Below are 22,834 nucleotides of genomic sequence, written 5' to 3' on the forward strand. Positions count from 1 at the left end.
AACCAAGACAAGACACATGGGCCTTGTTGTCAGCAAGTGGGGTAGAGAAGATTGTAGACATTAGAAAATAAGTCATGGTACAGTACCCCCAGCCTCTTTAAATCCCCTAATCTCCTCCAGAGCATTGGAGCAGGATGAGGGGAATGGCAGACCAAAGCAGACATACAGACATTTTCAAGTTTAGAAAGCACTTCCTCCCATTTGCAAAACAATCCCCAAAAGTGCATGTATTTCCCCCCTTTCACAGATGACAAAACTGAGGTCTGGAAAAAAGTGACCTGCTAAGGTCTCAGCTACTATGTGTTGAGCTGGGATTCAAACCCCATGGGATTGAAGAGGAGAGGTGAAGAGGGGCAGAGAGGCAGGGGAGCCTCAGGTCCGAGGCACGGGAGGAGCAGGGAGCCAAGACACAGGAACACACTGAGTCTCTCCACACTTGAGCTCCCATTCTAGAATGTGTCCCACTCTTAGACCACTGCTGGACATTATTCCTGCTCTTAGGCCTCAAGAGTTGGGGGCTGGCTCTGGACTGGAATTGGGAGTGGAGAGCAGAGATGAATCATCCTATTATGAGCGTCCCCAGACTGGGGGGGTGGGCAAGTATCTCCTCCTACTGCACCAACAGTCACCCCCTGTCTCCAGACAAGATGGCAGAGAGCCCATGAACACAAACTACCCTCTTGGCACTTCCAGCCAGAAGTCCAGATGGACCTTGAGAAAAAGCTACCTTTAGACCCTTATCCTGGGGACTCTGGGTTCACCTTCTAGTGTCCCTAAGCTCTTTGCACCCTCTGGAGACAGCAGAGAGTCATAGAGGAGGCAGAGGGATGGGCAGAGGCCTAGACTCCTTGCTGAGGAAGGGTCCAGAACCACAAGGGCTAGGCTCATGGGGCAGAGGCCTCTACCAGATCCAGAATCTCAGCTCTAAGCCTGGCTTGGCCACTGACCAGTCAGGTGACCTAGACAGCTCTCTTCTCCCAGCCCTCAGAGTGTCAGGTTCTTCATCAGTCACATGGAAGTTTCAGATGGAGTCCTCCCATCCCCCAACCCAGGGCCTCTATAAGAATCAAACAAGATTGTGGGTGTTTCAGGCTTTGAAAACTTTATTACATAGTCGACATATGAAGAAAGACTCATTTTAGAAGCTGCGTCCTTGATCAGAGCCACATTTCTTCATATGTGAATATCCACCTGCATCCATGTGCGTTCTTGGCTGTGTGGGTACATGTATCCATGGAGGTCCGCATACACATGAGGACAACCAGAGGGTTCTTGCATGCATGTGTGTATCCATTAGGGCCTGTGTGTGCATTTGCATGTTCAAGGGGCTCTGTGTGCATATCTCTGTGTGTGTGTCCCTGTCTGGGCCTGGCTGTGGGTCTGGGTCCAGTGTTTACAAAGTAAGCCAGAGATAGAGAACAGGGATCTGTTGAGGAGTCTGGAAACTAACTGGCCAGACACTTGGGCCTACCCCATGCCAGCCTGGGGGGAGGGGAGTTAGTGACATGCTGCTGACACAGTCCAGGCAATCACTGTAAACAGGCCTAGGGTGTCTGGAAGGCTCATGTTCACACCTTAGGGATCAGATCCCTGAAACCCCTGGTTTTTCTGTTTTCCTATCTCCTTCTTCACTAGCAGGAAAGCTTCTGGAACAAGGATGGTTGCCTCAAAGGATGAGAGATCAAGACCAGAGGTTGAGGAGAAAGAAAAGCTCATGGGCTTCCTGGGCGGTGGGGGGCGGGGAGGGGGACACTGAATTAGGGCCTGGCATTTGCCTGGCCACTGCAGCCAGGAAGAGAACATGGAGTTCTTGGGAGGCGGAGGCAACTGGAAGGCTTCCTGGAGGAGGAAACATTTGGCTGGGGATTTTGTGGAGCGTCTTCCAGGTGAGAGCCCGCTGGGCCAGGCCCAGTTGGGTATGGCTCCTTGCCTGGTACACGATGAGAGCACCTGTAGTGAAGCCAGACAAGGTCGCTGGTAGCACAGGAAGGGCCTTGGGTTCTGTACTATGGGCCTGGGCCTTATGGAGAGGCCAGAGATATTCAAACGGTGCTTCTTTAATCCCCAGGGTTCTGAGGAAGCTCTCAATGGGACTGTTGGAGCTGGAAATGGGGAGAAGGAAGACAAGGAGGCACAGCTCTGGCCCCACTTCCTGCTTCAATCACAGAATTTTAACCATGGTACATCAGGGTTCTCAACAAGATGAAAACTGACAAATGTTCCACTACTAAGAACAGAAGCTAATGGGAGGCCTGAGGGTTTTAAGCAGGGAAGTGGTATGGTCTCTATTTGCCAATTAATGGAAAGCATTGGAAGGATCCCTCCAGCTGTGAAGTGGCTGATGTATTAGAGGGGAAAGGCTGAGGCCAGGCAGCCTGGAAGGAAGCCACAGAGGGACAGAGGCCAGATGCGGGGCAACCTGTTACCCCCAAGGTAAAGGGGCAACAGCTATAGGGAGCGAGGTGGGTTTGAAGTGGGGATTTAGGGGGCAGAGCAGAGTAGGGCAGCAAAATTGGAGGGGAGCAGAATTAGATAGGAACTTGAACATGAGATGGGGCCCAGGACAACTGCTCTTTGAGAGGCCTGTGGTCTGAAGGGGGTGGGATGGAGGACAGGTGGTGGAAGGAAGCTCTGCACCTGGTATTCCAGAAAGGTCATGGGCACGTGTGAGCCCCAATATTCTCTCCCCTCATCCCAGCTCAGTCTGGATGCTAATTACAGGGCAGCCACCAGCTGCCTGCCCCAGGGAGAGGCGTCACAAGAAAGATCTAGGGGAGTAGACAGACTACAGCAGGAGAGTCTGCAGTCAGACTTTAGGTATGACTTCCTGGGGATGGCTAGAGCCGGGATCAGTGGGTAATGGACTCCAGGGAGACCCCGTGATTGAGAGATGGGAGTGGGAATTTTTGAGGGGGCCGATTGGAGAAAGGCCAAGATGCTGTATCTGTCTATCTATCTATGCCATATAATGATTGCCATCGTAGCGATAATTAGACCTCCATCACATAATTGTCCTTTTTCTAGTGGGTGGAATAATTAAGTTCTAGTCTCTTAGCAAGTTCGTGGATTATAATACAATATTGTTGGCTAGGGAGACAGAGGAGATTCAGGCTTGAGCTAAGGTGGACCAGAGTGTGCACACTCCTACCCCTCCCCTGTCCTTAGCTCTGCTGCTCTAGGTCGTGCTAACAGCTTCATTCGACTGCCCTGGGTGGAGAGAGACCAACAAGGCTGGCAGGTGGCCCAGGACAGGGAAGGGGGCCAGGCTTTGCACTCTTCTCTGCCCCATTTTGCAGATCTAGAACTCAGCTTCCATTCCCTTATTTCTCTTCACCCCAGCCCTGGGATCCAGGAAAGCCCAGGCTCAGCAGCAAGGCCTGGAGCCAGGATGCCTAGATTCTTTGGATTTCCACCTCTAGCTCCCTGTGTGACCCTGGAACAAGTTCCTACACCTCTCTGGGCCTCATGCAAACCAGAAGAATTATCCTCCCCATCTTATTTTCAGAAGCTGAAGTGGGAAAGGGAAATGAGTCTCCCTCTGGGTTTGAAACACCTTGGTCCCCATTAGTGCCATGGGCAGTCTAAGAGTCCCGTTCCCCCCACACCGCCTCCTCTGTCTTTGCAGCAGGATGGGCAAACAGGCTGGCCTCTTCCTGAGTAGGGTAGGGGTGACTCACGTGCCCCAGGCTTCCCCTCCCCTTCATCTCTCACCTGGATTAATCTATGACTCACAAAGTAAGTACCGGATGTTAGGGGGGTTACATGTGTATTTACTGGGGTGGGGGCACTTAGACTAGCTCAAATCTGAGCAGCCCTCAGAACCTCATTGAATGGGAACCTGCTGCAAGGACCCCTGGGCTTCGGGGTCTTGCTCTTTTTCTCCCAAGGAAGGTGCTAGGCAGAAGAAAATAGTCTGTAGCCAAAAGGATTCTGGTTTAATAATTTAAAAACATTTTTTTAAAGATTTATTTATCTTAGTGATAGAGAGCTACCACGAGTGGGAGGGGGAAAGAGAATCTCAAGCAGACTCCACTGAGTGCAGATCCCACAGCCCTGAGATCATGACCTGAGCCCAAACCCAGTCAGATGCCCAACCGACTGTGCCACCAAGGTGCCCCAAAAGGCTTCTGGTTTAGAAGGGATGGTGATACCAATCAGAAGAGAGGACTCTTTGAGAATTCATTAAATGTAAACTACATAGGCTCAGAAGTTCTGACAGAACTGGGGAAACCAAATCCCAAGAAAAAAGGCTTTATTTAGGGCCATTTAAATAAATCCACAGTAAAAATTTGAGTTTTTGCCTTTTATCTGAGAGTGTTTTTCCTGACTTGCTCTTCAAAAAGAGATTTCCCCTTTTACAGCGACTCAGAGCTGAAGGCAAAAACCGGCACAGACTAGCACATAGACATGTGCACCACACTCCCAAAACACAGAGCAGATAAATCACCCCATACGTCCGACAGACTCCCCCCAATCCATGTCCACCTGCAAAGTTAGATGCAGGAGCCCAGAGGCAGACATACCCATGGGGATGTAAGCTACATCCTTGTTCACACAGTTCCTTCTAGTCTCTCCTTTCCTTCCAGTGAAGGTCTAGTTCCTCAGGCCACCCGCCTTTACCCCCAAGGTCGTCTTAGACCACACTGGCCTCACCTTTCCGGAGAAGACCTGAGGAAAACAGGTCAGAGCTGCAATGTGAGGGGCTGAGACGAGCCTGGGCTTCCAGCTCTCTCCACACCCCATCCCCTAAGCTATGCTGGAGGTGTAGAAAGGATGGGGCGGCTTCTTGGGTCTGAGTTCCAGGCCCTCTTCCCTAACCACATCATGCACCCTGACAAAGCCGTTTGCATCCCCATTTTAAAAGTGGGGAGGCTGGGCCCTATGAGGGGAGGTGACCTGCCCAGGAACACAGAGAGAGGTAGCAGGGCCAGGGTTCACTCCCAAGGGGGGCCTGTTGCCTGCACCTCTTGGAGCCACTGCTGCAGAATCTGACCTGGGGCAGATTATTCCACACTGGAATAATCTAGAACTGTGTTTGTGAAAAGGCCAGAAGCCACAGGACTGAAGCTGACCCGAGGATGAAATAGGAGGGTCTGAAACAGCCCAGCACCATCCCTCCTTAGAGCCTAGGGAGGGGCTGTGGAGAAAAATGAATGAGGAGGAGCCAGGGACAACCACAGACTGCAGGTCCATGAAGGCTGGAACTGCATTTCTCTCCCCAGCAGTAAAGCCCTGCACACATACGTGTGGCCCTCATGAATCAAGGACACGGAGATGCAGACCCCAGCTCACACAGCCCATCAATGTATTCTCTATGCCTATTTCTAATCCTATGACAGTGACAGCTAGGGACCGGCACAGGTTCACAGAGACTAACAAAATTGGGACAAAGTGGAGATCAGGGTTCCCATATGTGGCTTATCACCTTAAGGACGAAGCCTGAGAGCCAGGCCTCTGAGTGTCCCCACCGATGGGCCCCTGCCTGATGCTGCACCTGCTCCCTCATCCAGAAAATGAGGATAACTAAGCGCATACTTCACAGGGCTGGCATTACTGTACAACTTCCCACACAGGAGATAGGTAAAATACCTACCAGCACGCAGCATTTGCTAGGCACTCGGTGGATGTCAGCTGTACCTGAACTCTGGGGCCATGGCTCTCACCTTCACCACCCCGCACACTCAAGGCAGGGGGTACAAATTATGACTCCCTTTCCTTGAAGTCTTCTGGTGGCCCTGCTTGCCCTCCATCTGCCTGGCTGGCTGCCCCTTCTGCACACACCTGTGTCCTACTGGAGCATAGCACTGTCCTCAATGCCACGAAAACTATGTTCAAACATGTCACCTGCCCCCAAAGAGGTTACATGTAGAGACAAAGTTAAAACTATGTGAAAAATGCAGAAAAGCCAAGATCATGGAGAAATTAAGTGATTTAATTTAAAAAATTTTAAAAAGATTTTATTTTATTTATTTATTCTCATAGAGACACAGAGAGAGAAAGAGAGAGAGAGACAGAGAGAGAGAGAGGCAGAGACACAGGCAGAGAGAGAAGCAGGCTCCACGCAGGGAGTCTGACATGGGACTCGATCCCGGGTCTCCAGGATCACGCCCTGGACTGAAGGTGGTGTTAAACTGCTGAGCCACCCAGGCTGCTCCCAAGTGATTTAACTTTAAATCCAAGTTTCAGACAACAGAAAGGTTCACACCACTGTAGGCGACTATGAAGTAAACTGAACAATCACTACTCTCGTGTTTCAGAGGAGAGAGCACCTCAGGCTGGGGGCAAGGGAAGGGTTGGAGGCGGCAGCACTATTTGAGCTGAGTCTGGAGAAACGTCCAGGATTAGGGGAGACGGAGAAGGGAGAGGCTGCCGGAAGTGGGGTGTGGACCAGGCTGAAAAGAGGCAGCACCCCCTCCACCCTGCCCTGGCACTGAGAGCTCCTGAAGACCGGGACTTGGGTCTTGCTCCCCTCTCCACCTCCACTGCAGGAACACAGTGGAGGCAGTTTGAGACATGAATGGGCAGAGAGATGGAGCCTGAGGGGGTTGGGGGGTGCGGGCGAGATGCTGAGCAGCCATGGGAGCGCTCAGGGCTTTCTGTACCCCTTGCGCCTTCACTCACCTAGCCCCTTCTGCCCTCTGTGCTTTTCCATGTCCCACCCTCGAAAACAATAGCACCTTGCTCAATACTGGCATTCTGTGACCCTCAGCAGATCTCACCTTCTCTGGGCCCTATTTAAAGGCCTGACACTACCCCGAAGGACATACTAAGGTCTAGGTGCATACCCTGGTGATGGGAAGGAGACAGAGCCTCAACCCTGGGTACATGTCCTCCTCTCTAAGCTTCTGGAAACATCCTAGGAAGAAAAAAAGCCCAGGCCAGAGCTGAGAGGTGGATGGATCTCTTGGAGTCATTTAGTTCCCTTTCTGAGCTGGCTCACTCTCCTCTCCTGGGAGTTCAGACAAGCCCAGTGGACTCTGTGGAATACCAGGCCCCTGCCCCGATGGTAAAGCACTGGACAGAAAATTAGGGCAGGGCTCTTTTGGGGGGACATCTCAGTGTGTTCAGGCCAGCAGATACTTCCTGAAGGACGTGTACGTAGCAAGGGTAGAGGTAATGCCACTGACATCTTACTCCAGAAGTCTGGAAGTCCCGCTGTCACCTATAGCTTGCTCCTAGGGCTGGAGATCACACGGTCCACCTCTCACTTCGGGCCTCCACAGCCTGTACCAGGCCTTCACCCAAGATGGCAAAGTCCTCCAGGATCGCTTCTACATTGGGCACCATCACCAGCTCCCCACCTCGAGACATTACCATGCGCCCCTTTGTGTTGGAGGCCTAGGGGAACCAGAGAAATGTGGACTGAGGAGTCACAAAGACACACCCAGAGACAATAAATGGGAGTGGGGGTGGGGGGGTGGGGGTGGAGAGGAACAGCAATAATGGAGAGAGACACACAACACACGTGCTTCGCATGTGACCTGTGGTCACTTGGGGAGCATGCCACGTACAGACACACATGCCCACATGGAACAACATGTACACCCTCGGGAACACATGGGTTATCACCAGCCAGCACACCTTGAAGGGCTGGGGCTGGAAGCTGGTGGGCTTCCAGAGAACACCGATCACCTCTCCACCATGCTGGTCATAGAAGAAAAGGGCCAAGTCCCCAAAGGCCTCCTAGGAAAGGGCAGGACATAGGTAAAACTACAGGTGGACACCTGAGAGCCCCCTCCATGGCCCCAGGTTCACCTGGATGTCCCCTCCCCCAGTTTAGTCAGCCCTTTAAGACCTACCCTGAGCTGTGCCAGATAGAGCTGAGGAGGATCATAGCCTAGCACAGGCATCAGGGAACAGGGCCCTGGCTCACTGAGCAGGCCACGGCAGAAGGAGGCAGCTGGTGAGTCCACGGCTTGGCGGTGCCGGGGGATGTGGCGGGGAGACAGGCGGATCAGCACATCATACATATCCAGGGGTGGCCGGAACACTGTCTGAGGAAGGGTAGGAAGGGGTCAGCAGCACCCACTGGGAGATGGACCACAAAGTCTCCACAAGCCCACTTTGGTTTTCTCCTTTCCTTTTTTCTGACCGCCCCCCAATTAAGAATCCAAATCCTCATCTGAAGATGGGAACAGAACCACAGCTGGGGTCAGCTTCAATCCATCAGGAGGAGCATAGGCTGGAAACATTAGGCCTGGATAGAGCCAGGCCCTGGTTTTCCTACAGGCTCCACCACTGTCAGGCACCATGGGCAGCTTCAATGCCTTTTCTGGATTCAGTCGCAGCAAACGAGGAGACTGAGCATCCCATGAGAGGCCCTACAGCTCCAGACTTCCAACGTTCAGAGGCAAGAATCCCCAGTTACCCATGTTCAGGGGCTTACCCGGATATCGCCAGGCCCCTGGGGATCCATTAGCTGCTTCTCTAGGACAGGCAAGGCCTCAGCTGCCAGGACCACAAGCTGCTGTAGGATCTGGGTGGGGGAGGGGAGTACACATACATCAAATAGATCAGACCTAACAACAGGTCTCTCTTAGTTCAGGCTGGGCCTACTTTTTCCATGGGGGAAGAAAAACAAATTTGGAGGTAGGAATAGGATTGAACCTGGGGTGAGGGTCCATCCTGTGTCCATACAGAGTTTTTACGATCCTGGGGGGTAACGATAACCATGACTGGGAGTTGTGTCCGAGCTGCCAGGAAGCCACTACGGATCTCCGCCTGCTCCTCCACTGTGAACAAGAGGGGGTCCTGGGTCAGCCTGCTCCTTTCCCCTGACATGCTCTGCTGCCCCAGGTCTTCTGGTGGCCCATCACAGGGATTTTCCAATGGCCCTCCCGCAAGAGACAAAGGCAATGAAAAGGACACCATGTTTGTCTCCATTGGGTGGGGCATTAAACTCTCAAGCTCAGCCCAGAGGCAGAATTTTCCACTGCCTGGCACCCCAGTCTAGTTTCCGGGCTTGCACAAGCTGAGGCCTGCCCTTGACCCCCTCCAACCCTATGCTCCCACACACCTGGGGAATTAGGAAGCTGACACCTTCCTCTCTGCCGGGACCAGGAGCTCCTCATGTTACAACTAGAAACCATCACCCCCACTCCCCAAGAGGTCGAGACATCTTTCTCTAATCCGGGCCCTTCCCAGCTCCCCACAAGCCTTCTCACCTAGTGCTCAGGGTAGCCTTCTACTCTCCTCCCCCCTTCACCACTCTCACCAGGTAGCCTCCTTTCCACCTCCAGCCTGTTCTGTTTCTGATCATCGTACAAGCAAACCGTAGCTCTACAGTCTCAGGACTCCCTAAGGCCTCGAACTGGGTCTCTTCCTCCTAATAACTTCCCACTCCAAAGCCATCAGGGTCAGGCACACACACATAAACACTTCTCAGACTGACAAGGAAAACCCTGTGCACCCTACTCTGCCATCCACAAAGGGTCGTTCCTGCAGTAGTCTGACCCCAGTCCTATCACTTACCAGTGAGCTCGTTGTTAAGGTTGACAATAAGAGGGTTGTTCCTCCAATCAAAGGTTGATATCAAAAAAAGGAACCGAAGGAAGCCCACCTGGGGGGAGCTGAGAAGGAAGAGTGAGCAGAGAGTCTAGGTCCAACCACCCATCCTAAGGCTTTCCTCATGGTCTAGACAGCCTAGACCCCTTGGCATGGATTAAGGAGATAAGGGGTGTCTTAGAACCTCTTTTGTCACTTGTTTCAGCTACCCTCCTCCATTTGGATTGAAGGTACAGCCTAAGGGATGAAAGGTGGCCTTAAGGGGAGCTTTCTGGCTAGGGAAAAGATGGAGGGAATCACCTGGGAGGGGTGAAGGGCTCAGGGTGCAGGAAAAGAGCAGCAACCACAAGGTCCAGGCTCTCATCACTGAGCCCCTCACCCAGAAGCTGGGCGCGCACCCATCGCTTGGCCAGCCGTGCCACACCTGAGAAGGCTGGGTGCTGCTGCTGGAGCCTGTAGAAGGGAAAGAGAGTAGTGACAATGAGACTCAGGCCATCAAGGCCCAAGAACCATATTTCAGCTTCACCACCACTATCTACTCAACCTTTACTGAAATTACCCTCTCTGCTGATCCATGCTATGCAGAATCTCACATACCCCTAACTAATGCCAACAGGTTAGCCAATGAAGTGGCAGGGTGAGGGTTCTAGAATTTGCCAGACTCCATAATTCATATCCCTATTATACTACCTGGCCTCCCAGAAAGGCAGGTGGCCAGGAAAGCAAAATGGGAGCAGGGAAGGATCCACAGGCAAAAGAACCTGTGCAGGTGGCCATACCCATGCAAGGCACTGGTGAGCAAGGGCAAATGCCTCGTGTCCCTCTCAAGGTGGATGGAGGCAGGTGTATCCCTCAATGAGATCATCCCCTCGGGGCTTCGCATTTCCCTCAGGATCTGGGGCTCCCGCTGATAGGCCACACGAATCCGGAACACGAACCCATCCTGTTGAAAGGAGTATGGGGTGGGAGATGCATGTCAGCCTGCAGCACCCTAACACCCTGTCTCTTCCCTCTCCGGAGAATCCCTACCCTGCACCAGCCTAACCTTGAGGACATCAGTGTGTGTGGCCGTGGCACGACACCGCAGCCCATGCTGTTGCATGAGCAGCTCTGCCAGGCGCAGCTGGAAAGCAGCTCGGACCCGCCGTATGGCCTCAGCATCCTGTGGCCACTGACCACTGCCCTCCAGGTGACATACCACTAGGAAGAAAAGTAGGAGGTCTCGAGACTGTGACATGGAATGGGAAGGGTTCCTCTCATCCTTCCTAAGAGGCTCCTCACCGGTCATGGGCTCCACATAGGCTGGACAGGGCTTGTCGGGCCGGGGTAACAGCGAGGCCCGATCTCGCAGGTGCTCATAGAAGGAGTAGGCTGGCCGGACTGGGGTTGGTGGGAACACCTACGGAAGCAGCAGGGCTAAGGAAGGGGCCTGGGACTGGGAGAGAGTGAACATATGAACTGGAAGGGGGAATACTGGTAGGTGGGGGAGAGGCAAGAGGTCACAGGCAGAAAGGGCTCCCTGCCCTTCACACCTCACCTCAGTGTAGCGCAGCACCGGGTGAGCTCCCTGCACAGCAGACACAGTCAGCGGGAGACCTTCCAGCCCCCACAGGAGGCGGCTGAGGTCATCGTAGCAACGTACTGCTGCTGCCAGAGCCTCCTCACCTGTGCTGGAGGTCTGAGAAGGAGAACATGGTCAGGGAGCCAGGATGCTATAGAACATCCCCCACACAAAACTACCACCACCACCTGGGACTGTGCCACAGCCCAGGCTGCATAGAGCCAGCACCCCCTCTGTTGGACACTATGGGAAGTGCAGTCAGGCTGAGGTTGCAACTCTCCACCCACATGCTAAGCTGCAACCCCTGGCTTGATCCTATCCCTGACACAAGACCCTTACCTCTTTTGGGCTTTGGATCAATGCGTCCAGAAGGCCCCCCACATAGTGGACACAGGTATCTGGGATGTTGGCATGGCTGGGAAAAGGGGTACAGCACAGACTCAGTGTGGGCTGAGCAGCTGCTGAGACATTAGCTGCTCAGCACAAAGCCTGGGCCAGACCCTCCTAAAAGGTTCCCCAGTCCATTGCTGCTTCCCAGCATCCAGATGCTAACACTCACAGTGCCAAGAGGTGAGTGACCACCTGGTGGGGAATAAGGCGCTTCTGGGCCATAGAGGCTGCCTCCCAGACTACAGCTTCCCGAATGGCTCCGTCCTGGAAACGCCGAAGCTCTGAGCGAGATCCCCAGAACTGGCGGAAGTCAGCAGCCTGAACAAAGGCAATGGGTGGTAGGAGAAATCAGATTTTCTATCAGAAATCTCTGACAGGCTGCAATCCAAGTGGCATGGGAATAATCCATACCATTTCTGCCAGCACACAACAGACTCCCCCCAAACAGGGCCAAGTCATCCCCCAAGACCCCAGGGCTTCTCACCTCAGGCTGGTTGGCCTCTGGACCCAGCTCAAGGACACTGGTCAGCCCCTCAGGCCGGAGGAGCAATCCCAGGGTCAAGGTCCCAGAGTCTCTGTGCTTTGGTGGATCTTGGCTGATGTCCCACTATAGGGTGCAAAAAGGCTGAGCTCAACCCAAGGATGCCCCAGCTTGGTCTGCAAACCACTTTCCAACTAGGTAGAAAGATCTAGCTACAGGAATGGGGTCTTTTATATCCCCTGGGACCCCAGATCTAGTCCCCCTTAAACCACAAATTCCCAGGGCACCTGGGTGTCTCAGTGGTTGAGTGTCTGCCTTAGGCTCAGGTTGTGATCTGGGGTCCTGAGATCTAGTCCTACATCAGGGAGCCTACTTCTCCCGCTATGTCTCTGTCTCTCTCTTTGTGTCTCTCATGAATAAAAAATAAAATCTTTAAAATAAATAAATAAATAAATAAATAAATAAACCCACAAACTCCCCACCCCACAGCACCTCACCTCTGAGACTGGGGGCCGAGAATGAGCCAGCAGGTGCAGGCGGGACCCCAGACCCTGCTCCAGGAGGGGGGTCAGTGCGCCCAAAGCAGCTGAAACATAGTCCCCACCAAGATCCTGCAGCTCTGGCCACAGCTTTAGCCGGTGACATGCTGCCTGCAGACGACTCAGTGGATGGAGACTAGAGGGGCACAAAGAGACAAAGAGACAGAATGAAGTATTGCTGACCCCAAATACCACCCCTCCCAAAACCAGGAAGATCTGAACACCTCCCTGAGCACCTCTGCCCCATCAGTGTAGCCTTAGGGAAAAAGGACCCACTGACATAGCCTGCCTGCCCTAAACTTACTGCAAAACATGGTCAAAAGCCCGGATCATGGGTTTTGGAGTCATCAGCAGAAGCTGGAATCCGTCATCGGTTCTACTGTCCAGCAATGCCATAGACAGCCGTGCCTCATGCTGTACCTGCGGCCATGGGGTAAACAGGGAACTTACATGTGAGCCTATCACAACTATACCCTTCCTTCATGGACCTGACTGCTCAGACCAAGAGACATGCCTAACCTAAGTTCTCTGGAGAGGAATTTCTGGGGCTCTGGTACTGGCAGAAGGGATGGAATCTGGATTGGGACATCAGGGGTACCTCGGAATGGGGGACAATTGGTACCTGGTGGTAAGTAGAGGCAGTAACATCAGCACAGAGATTGAGATAGCCTGAGGAATCCAGGAAGACAACAGGGAAGGCCTGGTGGAAGTCAGCCAGGGCTGGCTGGGAGGCAGAGAGAGAAGCCAGTCAGGACTGGGGACTTACCTTCAAGCCTCCTTGCCCAGACCCAGCCCTGCCCCACTCACCAAGGAGGGATCTGAGCTGAGACATAAGCTGATCCCGTTGACTGTTAAATCTGTGGTGGCTGAAGTGAGCCAGAGGTATGTCAGAAGGTGTCCTCCTTCTAGGGGATCCAGCCCTAATGACACTCTCCCTCCAGTCAAGTGGCTGCAACTGCCTGCTTCTAGAATTCAATCTGCTCATCTGTCTCATGGCAAGAAACTGAATGATCCCTGATATGATGAGAAGATTCACAGGAAGAGTGAAACCCTTGACCTTTCCGAGTCTCACCACCTTACCCAGAAACTGCAAGGCACTCCTCAGGACCTGGTAGCCACTCATGGTGGTGTGGATCTTGCGTGTGGACACAAGGAAGGCAACCAGCATGGAGACAAGAAACCCACTGAACCCTCCTAGGCCCTGAAAAAGAGATGCAGAGAGAGGCCTGAGCTCAGGGCCAGCCTGCCACTCAGTAAGGCAGGGAAGCTGGGCCACTCGCAACTCACCTTGTCCAGTTCCCGCTGCCGCAACCAGACCTTCAGAAGTGCCACACCATCCTTCAGCCCAAAGGCTGAGCCCAGCACTGTGGACAGCAGCTGCACATGGGACTCAAGGGTCATGTCCTGCAGGACCCACGTATTATAGTGGGGGGTGGGAGGCTCTGGGCTACCTGAGGGAGAGGAGAAGCCATGAGAGGAGAAATCCCCACAACATCCTTCCCTTCAGCTCCACCTGGATACCAGGGCCTGCTTACCATCCCCTGGGGGACTCTGCCCTCGGTACCAGGCAGAGCGCACATTGTTCTTAGATGGCAAGAGGCGGCACGGGCGGAAGAAGTCAGGTGGAGGGCATGGATGCAGACGTACAGTGACCAGGCGCTCATCCTTCCCTGAGGGAGACAGAGAGTGATCAGATCTGCCATGTGGGCCCCTGTGGCACCCTCTTCCTACCTGAGGGCCCATGCCCTCCCACCTTAGATTCTGAGGTCCTTATACCTTCCCCCCAAAACTTGAGGCCCAAACTTCTCACCTTGGATTTGAGGCCTCCATATCTCCCCCACTAAATCTGTCATCCCATACTGTGCCTTCAGCCCAGTGTGTGCCTCTCACCACGTGGCCGAAGCAGCAGCGAGGGTTTCAAGTGACAGCCATTGGTGTAGGAGAAGTGAACACTGCCAAAGAGAGGGTCTTGGCTCAGGTGGTGAGCCAAGTGGGCCAGGTAGAGAGCACGCTTGCGGAAGTAACGCTGGTTCAACCCATCTTTGTCCTGTAGGATCTCCTGGAGAGGGTCAGGAGAAGGGGGAGATGACCAGGCCCGTCAGTACTATTATTAGATGGCTTGTGGGGCCAGGAGGAAGCCAAGGTGAATCACAGTTTAGAAACCTCAGGGATTTTTGCTGGCTGGAGTGTCTGAACCAGGACTAACAACAATATACTTAGTTCTCAGATGAGAAGGCAAAGTTCCAAAGGGTAGCAACTGACCCAAGGGCACATTTAAGCTGCCCTCAAGAAGATAGCAGGGGTCTGCTCTCTTTTGATTTCCAGTTCAGATTTCAATCCCCTGGCCAGTGGCAGGTGGGAAAGAAAGAGGGACCCAGGAATTTGTAGGTGGTAAAGGAGCAGGCCTCTCCATCCCCCAAATACTGTACCTTACCCTGGGCATGGTCACTGCCATGTCCACATTGATGTCCGGCCGGACGCAGGTGCCCAGAAGGTAGCTGCCCACAACAGTGACCTGAGACGGAGGCAGGAAGCAAAAACAGCCCTTCACAGTATAGGGCACTTGGTGGAGGGGCACTCGAACCCCAGCTGGGAGCCAAGTCTGGTCAGTCAGCTGTGGGGAAAGGCAGTGATACATATTAATTTCATTGCCTTCCGGACACGTCCCCTTGATGTCTAGTAGACATATCACATTAAATGCATCAACACATTTGAAAATAAACCCCTCGTCCTTCTATAAACATGTCCTCCCCATTAAGGAAACTTCATACTAGTTGTTCAAGCACAAAACATGTAAATCACTGGACTCATCTCTGTTGAGAATACCCATTTCACTGTCAAGAGCATCCAGGCACTGACTGCTTCTTTACTTCTCTATCCTAGTATGAGATGCCACCACTTTCCAGGGGATTACCACATAATAGGTTTCTAACTAGTCTCCCTGATTTTACCTGTATTCTCCTCCATTCTACTTTCAACACAACATCTAAGTGAACTTTTTAAAAATGAGGTGAGATCACATCACTGCGCTACCAAAAAATGTACACAGTCAGCGGTTTCTCATTTCACCCAGAGCAAAGGCAAAGTCCCTGTTTCAGTGTACAAGGCCCTATGTGAAATGTCTCCTTCCTCCACTGCCTTTCTGAACTTGTCTCTTATTTTCCCTTCATTCAGTCCAAGCAACATACCAGGCTTACTCCTGCCTTTGAGCTTTTGTGGTGTTTATTTCCCCTTCCTGCCATGCTCTTCCTCCTTTAGATATCTATATGGCTGACTCATTTCCTTCAGATAGTCACACTAATGTCACTTCAATAAGGCCTATCTCAACCACCTTATTTAAATTTGCAAACCAGGGATGCCTGAGTGGCTCAGCAGTTAAGCGTCTGCCTTTGGCTCGGGGCATGATCCTGGAGTCCCGGGATCAAGTCCCACATAGGGCTCCCTGCATGGAGCCTGCTTCTCCTTCTGCCTATGTCTCTGCCTCTCTCTCTCTCTCTCATGAATAAATAAATAAAATATTTAAAATAAATAAATAAATAAATAAATTTGCAAACCACTCCCATCTTCCGATATCCCCACAATCCCCTCACGTCGCCCTACTTTCTCCTTTTCCTGTACTGCTTACTGTTTTCTAACATTGCTACACAGTTTACCTGTCATGTTTATCATCTACTATCCATAAGCCCAACACTAGAAAGTAGACAGCTTGTGTTCACTGATGTGTCCTAAAAATGTAACTGCTGCAAAGAACATAAGCGTTTGCTGAACAAATGCACAAGTGGTTGACTGTACTTCCAGTGGCAATGAAAATGAGCTCCCTAGCACCCCTCTGGCAAAGAGAAAAGCTGTTTCAGATGCCCACATGGAGGACCTCTCCTGGGCTTTCCAGTTCTTCTCACTGCCTGCTTTACCTCTCTCTTAGGAGTTGAGGGCACCCTGAGGACTCTCTGGTTGACCTCCCGTAGGAAAGCATCAATCCGCTCTTTTTTCTTCTCTGGCAGCCTCACTTCCTTTAGTAGCTCCTCTACCTGTAAGAAGAGACAGCAGAGAGTCCTTCAGCCTCAGGGTTCCAGGCCCACCCCTCTAATAAAAGCCCCAGCCACCCAATAGTACCTGTAAACGAAGCAAGCTGGAGTGGAATAGACTCTCAGTCTCCCGAAGACGATTCAGCTCCTCATTGGTAGGCTCCTTATACAGTTCTGCCTGGCTAAGCTTCACTGGCTGCAGGAGGCCCTCCACTGGAGACCCAGACAGGGTATGCTTCTTTGAGGACTCCTTCTTTCCCTCCTTGCCTGTGCCTTCCAGAGCTAGTTCCATTACCTGTGGCCAGTGAGGAGAGAAGCCACTGTGAGGTCACAGACATCAAACATCCACTGCCAGAAGTGCCACCATAATGGGATGTGGGCAAAAACTTCACAAGCTCCTGTTCATTCTTTTGAATGGGAGCCAGACTGTGAAACTTAGGATTATCATTACTTAGAAGAACGTTACTAAGCTCTAGGCTGAAATTCCTTGAATTGAGGGCTCCCTGTCTATGTGACAGCACAAGCATGGAGCCCTGCCTGAAGTTGACAGGGTTAGTAGTTGACTGAGTCCTGACCTAAACAATGCCTGAGCTTCTTGTATTTCCAGGTACCATGCATCAGGGAGCTTCCTCTTCTGCTGGGTTATCTGCAAATGGGAATCTGCAAATGCCATCTCCACTCTTGCTCTATCCAAATCCTGCCAGGCTCTACCCCTGCCAGCAAGCCCTGACTATAGACTACATCAGTATAATGTTAAGTGGCCAAATGTTGGAAAGAGCTGGAATCTACTGCCTCTGTAAAATATACTCAGTATGTCATCCAATCCTCAGTAATCCTGGCAGAAAATGCACACTTGAAAGAAGTCCCCTGAGCTGGATTCCACAGTTAGCATGCATTTTTTTTTTAAAGATTTTATTTACTGGTTGCCTGGGTGACTCAGTGGTTGAGCCTCTGCCTTCCGCCCAGTGGTGATCCTGGAGTCCCAGGATCGAGTCCCACATCGGCCTCCCTGTATGGAACCTGCTTCTCCCTCTGCCTATGTCTCTGCCTCTCTCATGAATAAATAAATAAAATATTCACGAATAAATAAATTAAATATTCATGAGAGACAGAGAGAGAGAGAGGCAGAGACAAAGGCAGAGGGAAAAGCAGGCTCCCCCCAGGGAGCCGGATGCGGGACTCAATCCCAGGATCCCGGGATCACAACCTAGGCCAAAGGCAGAAACGCAATCACTGAGCCACTTAGGTGTCCAGGATGCCTATTCTGTAAGCAGGCTTCACACCCTGGTCTGCAGGGTCTCAAACCTTCTCCCCTACAGCCCTGGGCCCCGCCCCCACTCCACGTTCCTACACGGGGAGAATCTCACTGAAGGATCCCAGAAGCACCACCATGTGCCCTCTGTTAGAGCAGCGAGCACAGAACTGGGCTCAAGAGATTAGAAGGTCTCGCAGAATGACGAGGAGAAGGACCTGGTTAGGAAAATGATCCACGCCGCGGGGGTCTCTTCAACTTCCAGGTGAGAGCTCTCGAAGGAAAAAGCTCAAGAAGCTTTACCGCTTCTATCCAAATAACGCAAGTTCCCATCTCCCTCCGACTGTCTCGGTGCCCAGACTGGAAATGTGGGGGAATAAGACTCCTCCAGGACGGACTGCCTCGGCGCCCCTGGCCGGCGAGCTGCCAGGCTCTGCCAGCTCGGGCAGGTAGAAAGCACTCCTTCCTGCCGGAGGGCTCACCCACCTCTGGCTCCCCAGCACCTCCGCGATCCTGCGCTCCCGCAGGCGCTGGCCCCATAACTCCGGGTCCAGGTCTTGCTCCAGTACTTCGGGTAGGAAGCCCACGTGCTCGGCACAACTTCTTCCCACGTGGGCAGAAGTGCCGAAGCCCTCCGCACAATCACCGAAGCCTGGCAGCGGAATCGCAGAGGACTTACGAGAAAGTTGCGGCAGCCCCGCGGCAAACCCCCCGCGCCGCGTGGGGACCAGCCTCGTGCCGCAGGACTCCGCCCCGCTCCGGAACCATTGGGTGAGCGCTCGAAGGGCCGCTCGCCATTGGTACCTGTCACTCTCCAGGCCCGCCCACCGGGGGGGAGGAGCCAAGCCGGCTTCTCCCATTTACGGTCTCTTTGCGACGCCAGACCGGAAGCCTGCCTGTAGCTTAGCGGTCGCTTTCTTTCCCTCACTTCCGCAGCTTGCGTCGAAAGAGGAAGGGCGGGGCTGGCTTGGGCGCTCGGGGCTGTTGGTTCTCGCCGCGGAATCCTGTCCGTCTCATCCACCACGTCTTACCGAATCACCAGCTTCGTCAGTTCTGCCTTCAAAATATATTTCGAATTCATTCATTCTCTTCTGTCTTTAGTACCAAATTTAGTTCAAGTCAAATCGCCTTGTGCCTAGATTATAAGAGCTTCTCCAGTTTATTTTTAAGTTTTCCAAATCTACCCAGTGTAATAATATAGTGAACATATATCCTTCAGGTACCCATCCTTAGTGTTTGTTTTGTCAAATTTGTCTTGTCTTTAGGTATTTATAAACTCTTCTGCAGAACCACTTGAGAATTCCTTCGCCCACATCCCTGAATACTTTGGCATATATGTACTAAGGAGAAGGACTAATTAGAGTCCACTTACAAAATTATAGTCCATTTATCAAATTTAACTTTGATTCAATACTATTCAAATTTTGCTGATTATCCCAATAATATCCTTTACATGGTAGCATTTTATTTCTTGATGCAAGAGCATGCATCAATTTAGTTGTCATGTTTCTTTTCTCTATCTTAATCTAAGAACATTTGGGGAACTCTCCCTTTTTTGGTCTTCTATAACAACATGTTTGAAGTATAGGACAATCTCATTCAATAGCTTTTTTGTACAATATACATACACATATGTATACACACATATATGTACATATGTGTGTATGTAATTGCAGAATGCATAACATGCATATATAAAATTACATGTATATGTATATAGAATTATAGGTATGCATATAATTATGCAAATGTGTGATTGTGTATACATATATATACATACACGAAAATTACATAAGGGTACAGCTTGAATATTCATAAACCAAATATACCCATGTAACCAGCTCCCAGAAAAGAAACAGAACATTTCTTGAAACTTTAGAATTTCTCTTCATTTTGCCATCATTATGCTCCAACAGTACCTACTATCCTGACTTGCATTTGCACAGATTAATTCATGCAATACCTTTTATTTTTTTTTTTCATGCAATACCTTTTAAAGGAATTTTTCACAAGGGTGGTCTTGTCCTTTGATCCCTTTCCACATGGTTGCCAGAATTTAAAAAATAAAATAAGGCCAGCCCGGGTGGCTCAGTGGTTTGGTGCCCCCTTTGGCCCAGGGCCTGATCCTGGAGACCTGGGATCCAGTCCCACGTCAGGCTCCCTACATGGAGCCTGCTTCTCCCTCTGTGTCTCTGTCTATCTGTGTGTGTGTGTGTGTGTGTGTGTGTGTGTGTGATGAATGAATAAATAAAATCTTTAAAAATGATCCCAGGGTCTTGGAATTGAGCCCAGCATCAAGCTTCCTGCTCAGCAGGGAAGTCTGCTTCTCCTTCTCCCTCTGTGCATTCTCTCTCTCTTTCTCCTTCTCTCTCTCATTCCTCCTCAAGTAAGTAAATAAAATCATTTTTTAAAAAAAAGAAATATAAACTGGATCTAAGCTGTTTGCTCTGTCTAGAATGCTTTTTCATGACTTTTTCTCTTTTTCATCCTTCAGTTCTCAGGATAAGTATCACCTGTGTAGTTAGGCTTTCCCTGATCCTCTAAACTGAAATATATTTTCCCTTATCATTCCATTTATTTCCTTTTTTAAAAAATAAGCTTTGATTGTTTATCAATTGTCTTTTTTTCCTTGACTGTAAATCCATGAAAACAAGGACCAGGTCTACATAGCCAATGCCTAGCACACTGTACATACTCAATAAATGCTTACTGAATGAATAAAAGAATGAATGAAGCCAATGTCAACCTTCCAGCCTTGTCTCTTACCATTGTTTCTGTCAAACTTTATGCCCTCGCTATATTGAACTACTTAGATTTTCTCTACTATCTTGCTTTTATGTCCTGGGCCTTTGAACTTGCTGCCCTTTTTGCTCAGTGTTTTGATTTTTTCCCCAGCTTTATTGAGATATAATTATTGTATAACCTAAAGTTTAAGGTATACAATGTGATAATTTGTTACATGTATATGTTGCAAAATGATTACTACAATAAGGTTAGTTAACACATTTAATACATCCTTCACTTCACATAATTACCATATGTTGTTATTGTTATGGTAAGAACATTTAAGATCTATTCTCTTAGCACCTTTCTTTTTTTTTAAAGATTTTTATTTATTTATTCATGAGAGACATAGAGACACAGGCAGAGGGAGAAGCAGGCCCTATGCAGGGAGCCTGATGTGGGACTCGATCCCAGGGACTCCAGGATCATGCGCTGGGCCGAAGGCAGATGCTAAACTGCTGAGCCACCCAGGTGTCCTTCAATACAGTATTGTTAACTATAGTCACCGTGCTGTACATTAGATCCCTAGGAACTTATTTCTCTTATAACTGGAAGTCTGTATCCTTTAACCAATATCTCCTCATTTCCCATACTATCACCTGGCAACCACAATCTACTCTGTTTCTATAAGTTTGGCTTTTTTATTTTTTTTAAGATTTTATTTATTTATTCATGAGAGAGACACACACAGAGAGAGACAACCACAATTCACTCTGTTTCTATAAGTTTGGCTTTTTAATTTTTTTAAGATTTTATTCATGAGAGAGACACACACACACACACACACACACACACACAGAGGTAGAGACACAGGCAGAGGGAGAAGCAGGCTCCATTCAGGGAGCCCGATGTGGGACTCGATACTGGGACTCTGGGATCACGCCGTGAGCTGAATGCAGATGCCCGACTGCAGAGCCACCCAGGCGTCCCAAGTTTGGCTTTTTTAGATTCCACATATAAGTAAGATGATTCAGCATTTGTCTTTCTCTGACTTATTGCACTTAGCTTAATGCTGTCAATGTTCATCAATATTGTCACAAATGGCAGGATTTCCTTCTTCATGGCTGGAGAATGTTTTGCTAAACAAGATTTCCTAGAGGAGATGGATTTGCGCTAAGTCTTGAAGTATAATTTGACTTTGAATTGACGGAGAAGAGGAAGCAGCACTGTTGAAGTATGATCAAGCACTGAAGATTAGAGAGATAAGTCAACCACTCATTCCATACTGAGTGACACTTAAGAAATGGCAAGCACTATGCTCAGTGTCAAGAATAGAGAGATAAATAGGACATGATGATGGGGCGCCTGGGTGACTCAGTGGTTGAGCATCTGCCTTTGGCTTGGGGTGTCGTTCCTGGGTCCTGGGATTGAGTCCCACATCGGGCTCCCTGCATGGAGCCTGCTTCTCCTTCTGCCTATGTCTCTGCCTCTCCCTGTGTCTCTCATGAATGGATAAATAAAATCTTTAAAAAAGAAAAAAAGAAAAAAAAAAGACATGATGATCACAAGCCAGAAATCAGGAATTGTGTTCTTGCCCTCACGTTTTATAGGCTGGCCCTCTATGCAATTAAAAAAAAAATGCAGCTTTTGACTTTTATTCAGGAGACCAGATGGGTTGCCCCAGGATCCGGTTGCCAACCCTGGGGCCAAGCAAGGCTGGAAACCCACATCTGGCCCCATTTCACCCTGAGCTGCAGCCTCAACGCCAGGAACCTGCTTGCCACCACTGCAAGTGCAGGTAGAGGGAGCCTGGTGAGAACTGGATGTTGCTATTGACTCATTTAAAAAAAAAGAAAGAAAAAAAACAAAAACAAAAACAAAACCAACCGACCAGACAAACTCATTCTATTGATTTTGGGTTTTTTCTTAAACAAACAAATCAAAATACACTAAGATTCCCTGCTCCCCATGACCAGTGGGCCTGGTGGGGGGCAGCATGACCCCCCCCCCCACAACCACATAATTTCTGTATAACCCACCATCTGGGGCAGAGGATGGGCACATGGAGGCCATTGGCCCTCGTATTCATTTAAATGTAATCTCACAAAGGTTTATTCTGTCCTTGTTCTACCTTCATTTAAAATTTGCCTTTACCCCTGGTGTACCTGGTTGCTCAGTCGGTAGAGCTGGCAACTTTTGATCTCGGAGGTTGTGAGTTTGAGCCAATGTTGGGTGTAGAGATTACTTAAAAATAAAATCTTAAGGGACACATAGGTGGCTCATACTAATACTCAGTTAAGTATCTGTTGATTTTCGCTCAGGTCATGATCTCACGGTTGCGAGATCAAGCCTTGTTAT

General features: G+C 50.4%; 1 protein-coding gene across 3 annotated transcripts; it reads right to left on the minus strand.

Annotated features, from left to right (window-relative positions):
- Window positions 1-5,911: 5,911 nt before the first annotated feature.
- On the minus strand, window positions 5,912-18,681 carry NOL6 (nucleolar protein 6). 3 transcript variants are annotated; one of them, XM_072841674.1, is made up of 27 exons: window positions 18,557-18,681; window positions 18,239-18,404; window positions 16,589-16,795; window positions 16,387-16,503; window positions 14,910-15,089; window positions 14,366-14,534; window positions 14,011-14,145; window positions 13,763-13,926; window positions 13,556-13,676; window positions 13,283-13,341; window positions 13,098-13,199; window positions 12,780-12,895; window positions 12,434-12,611; window positions 11,940-12,062; window positions 11,625-11,773; window positions 11,405-11,480; window positions 11,042-11,182; window positions 10,786-10,903; window positions 10,550-10,704; window positions 10,284-10,447; window positions 9,805-9,957; window positions 9,472-9,569; window positions 8,608-8,732; window positions 8,387-8,476; window positions 7,800-7,994; window positions 7,582-7,683; window positions 5,912-7,338 (listed from the first exon to the last, which is right to left on the minus strand). In XM_072841674.1, exons 2-27 carry the CDS (start codon window positions 18,290-18,292, stop codon window positions 7,189-7,191), a joined length of 3,441 nt encoding a protein of 1,146 aa, XP_072697775.1. In that variant the 5' UTR covers window positions 18,293-18,404; window positions 18,557-18,681; the 3' UTR covers window positions 5,912-7,188. The 3 variants fall into 3 exon arrangements, with proteins under 3 accessions (XP_072697775.1, XP_072697777.1, XP_072697776.1); XM_072841675.1 differs by lacking the exons at window positions 5,912-7,338; window positions 7,582-7,683; window positions 18,557-18,681 and having other exon boundaries at window positions 7,806-7,990; window positions 18,239-18,472; XM_072841676.1 differs by lacking the exons at window positions 14,910-15,089; window positions 16,387-16,503; window positions 16,589-16,795; window positions 18,239-18,404; window positions 18,557-18,681 and having other exon boundaries at window positions 14,286-14,410.
- Window positions 18,682-22,834: the final 4,153 nt, after the last annotated feature.

The sequence above is a fragment of the Canis lupus genome, chromosome 10, assembly GCF_048164855.1.
Source record: "Canis lupus baileyi chromosome 10, mCanLup2.hap1, whole genome shotgun sequence".
NCBI classification, from domain to species: Eukaryota; Metazoa; Chordata; class Mammalia; order Carnivora; family Canidae; genus Canis; species Canis lupus.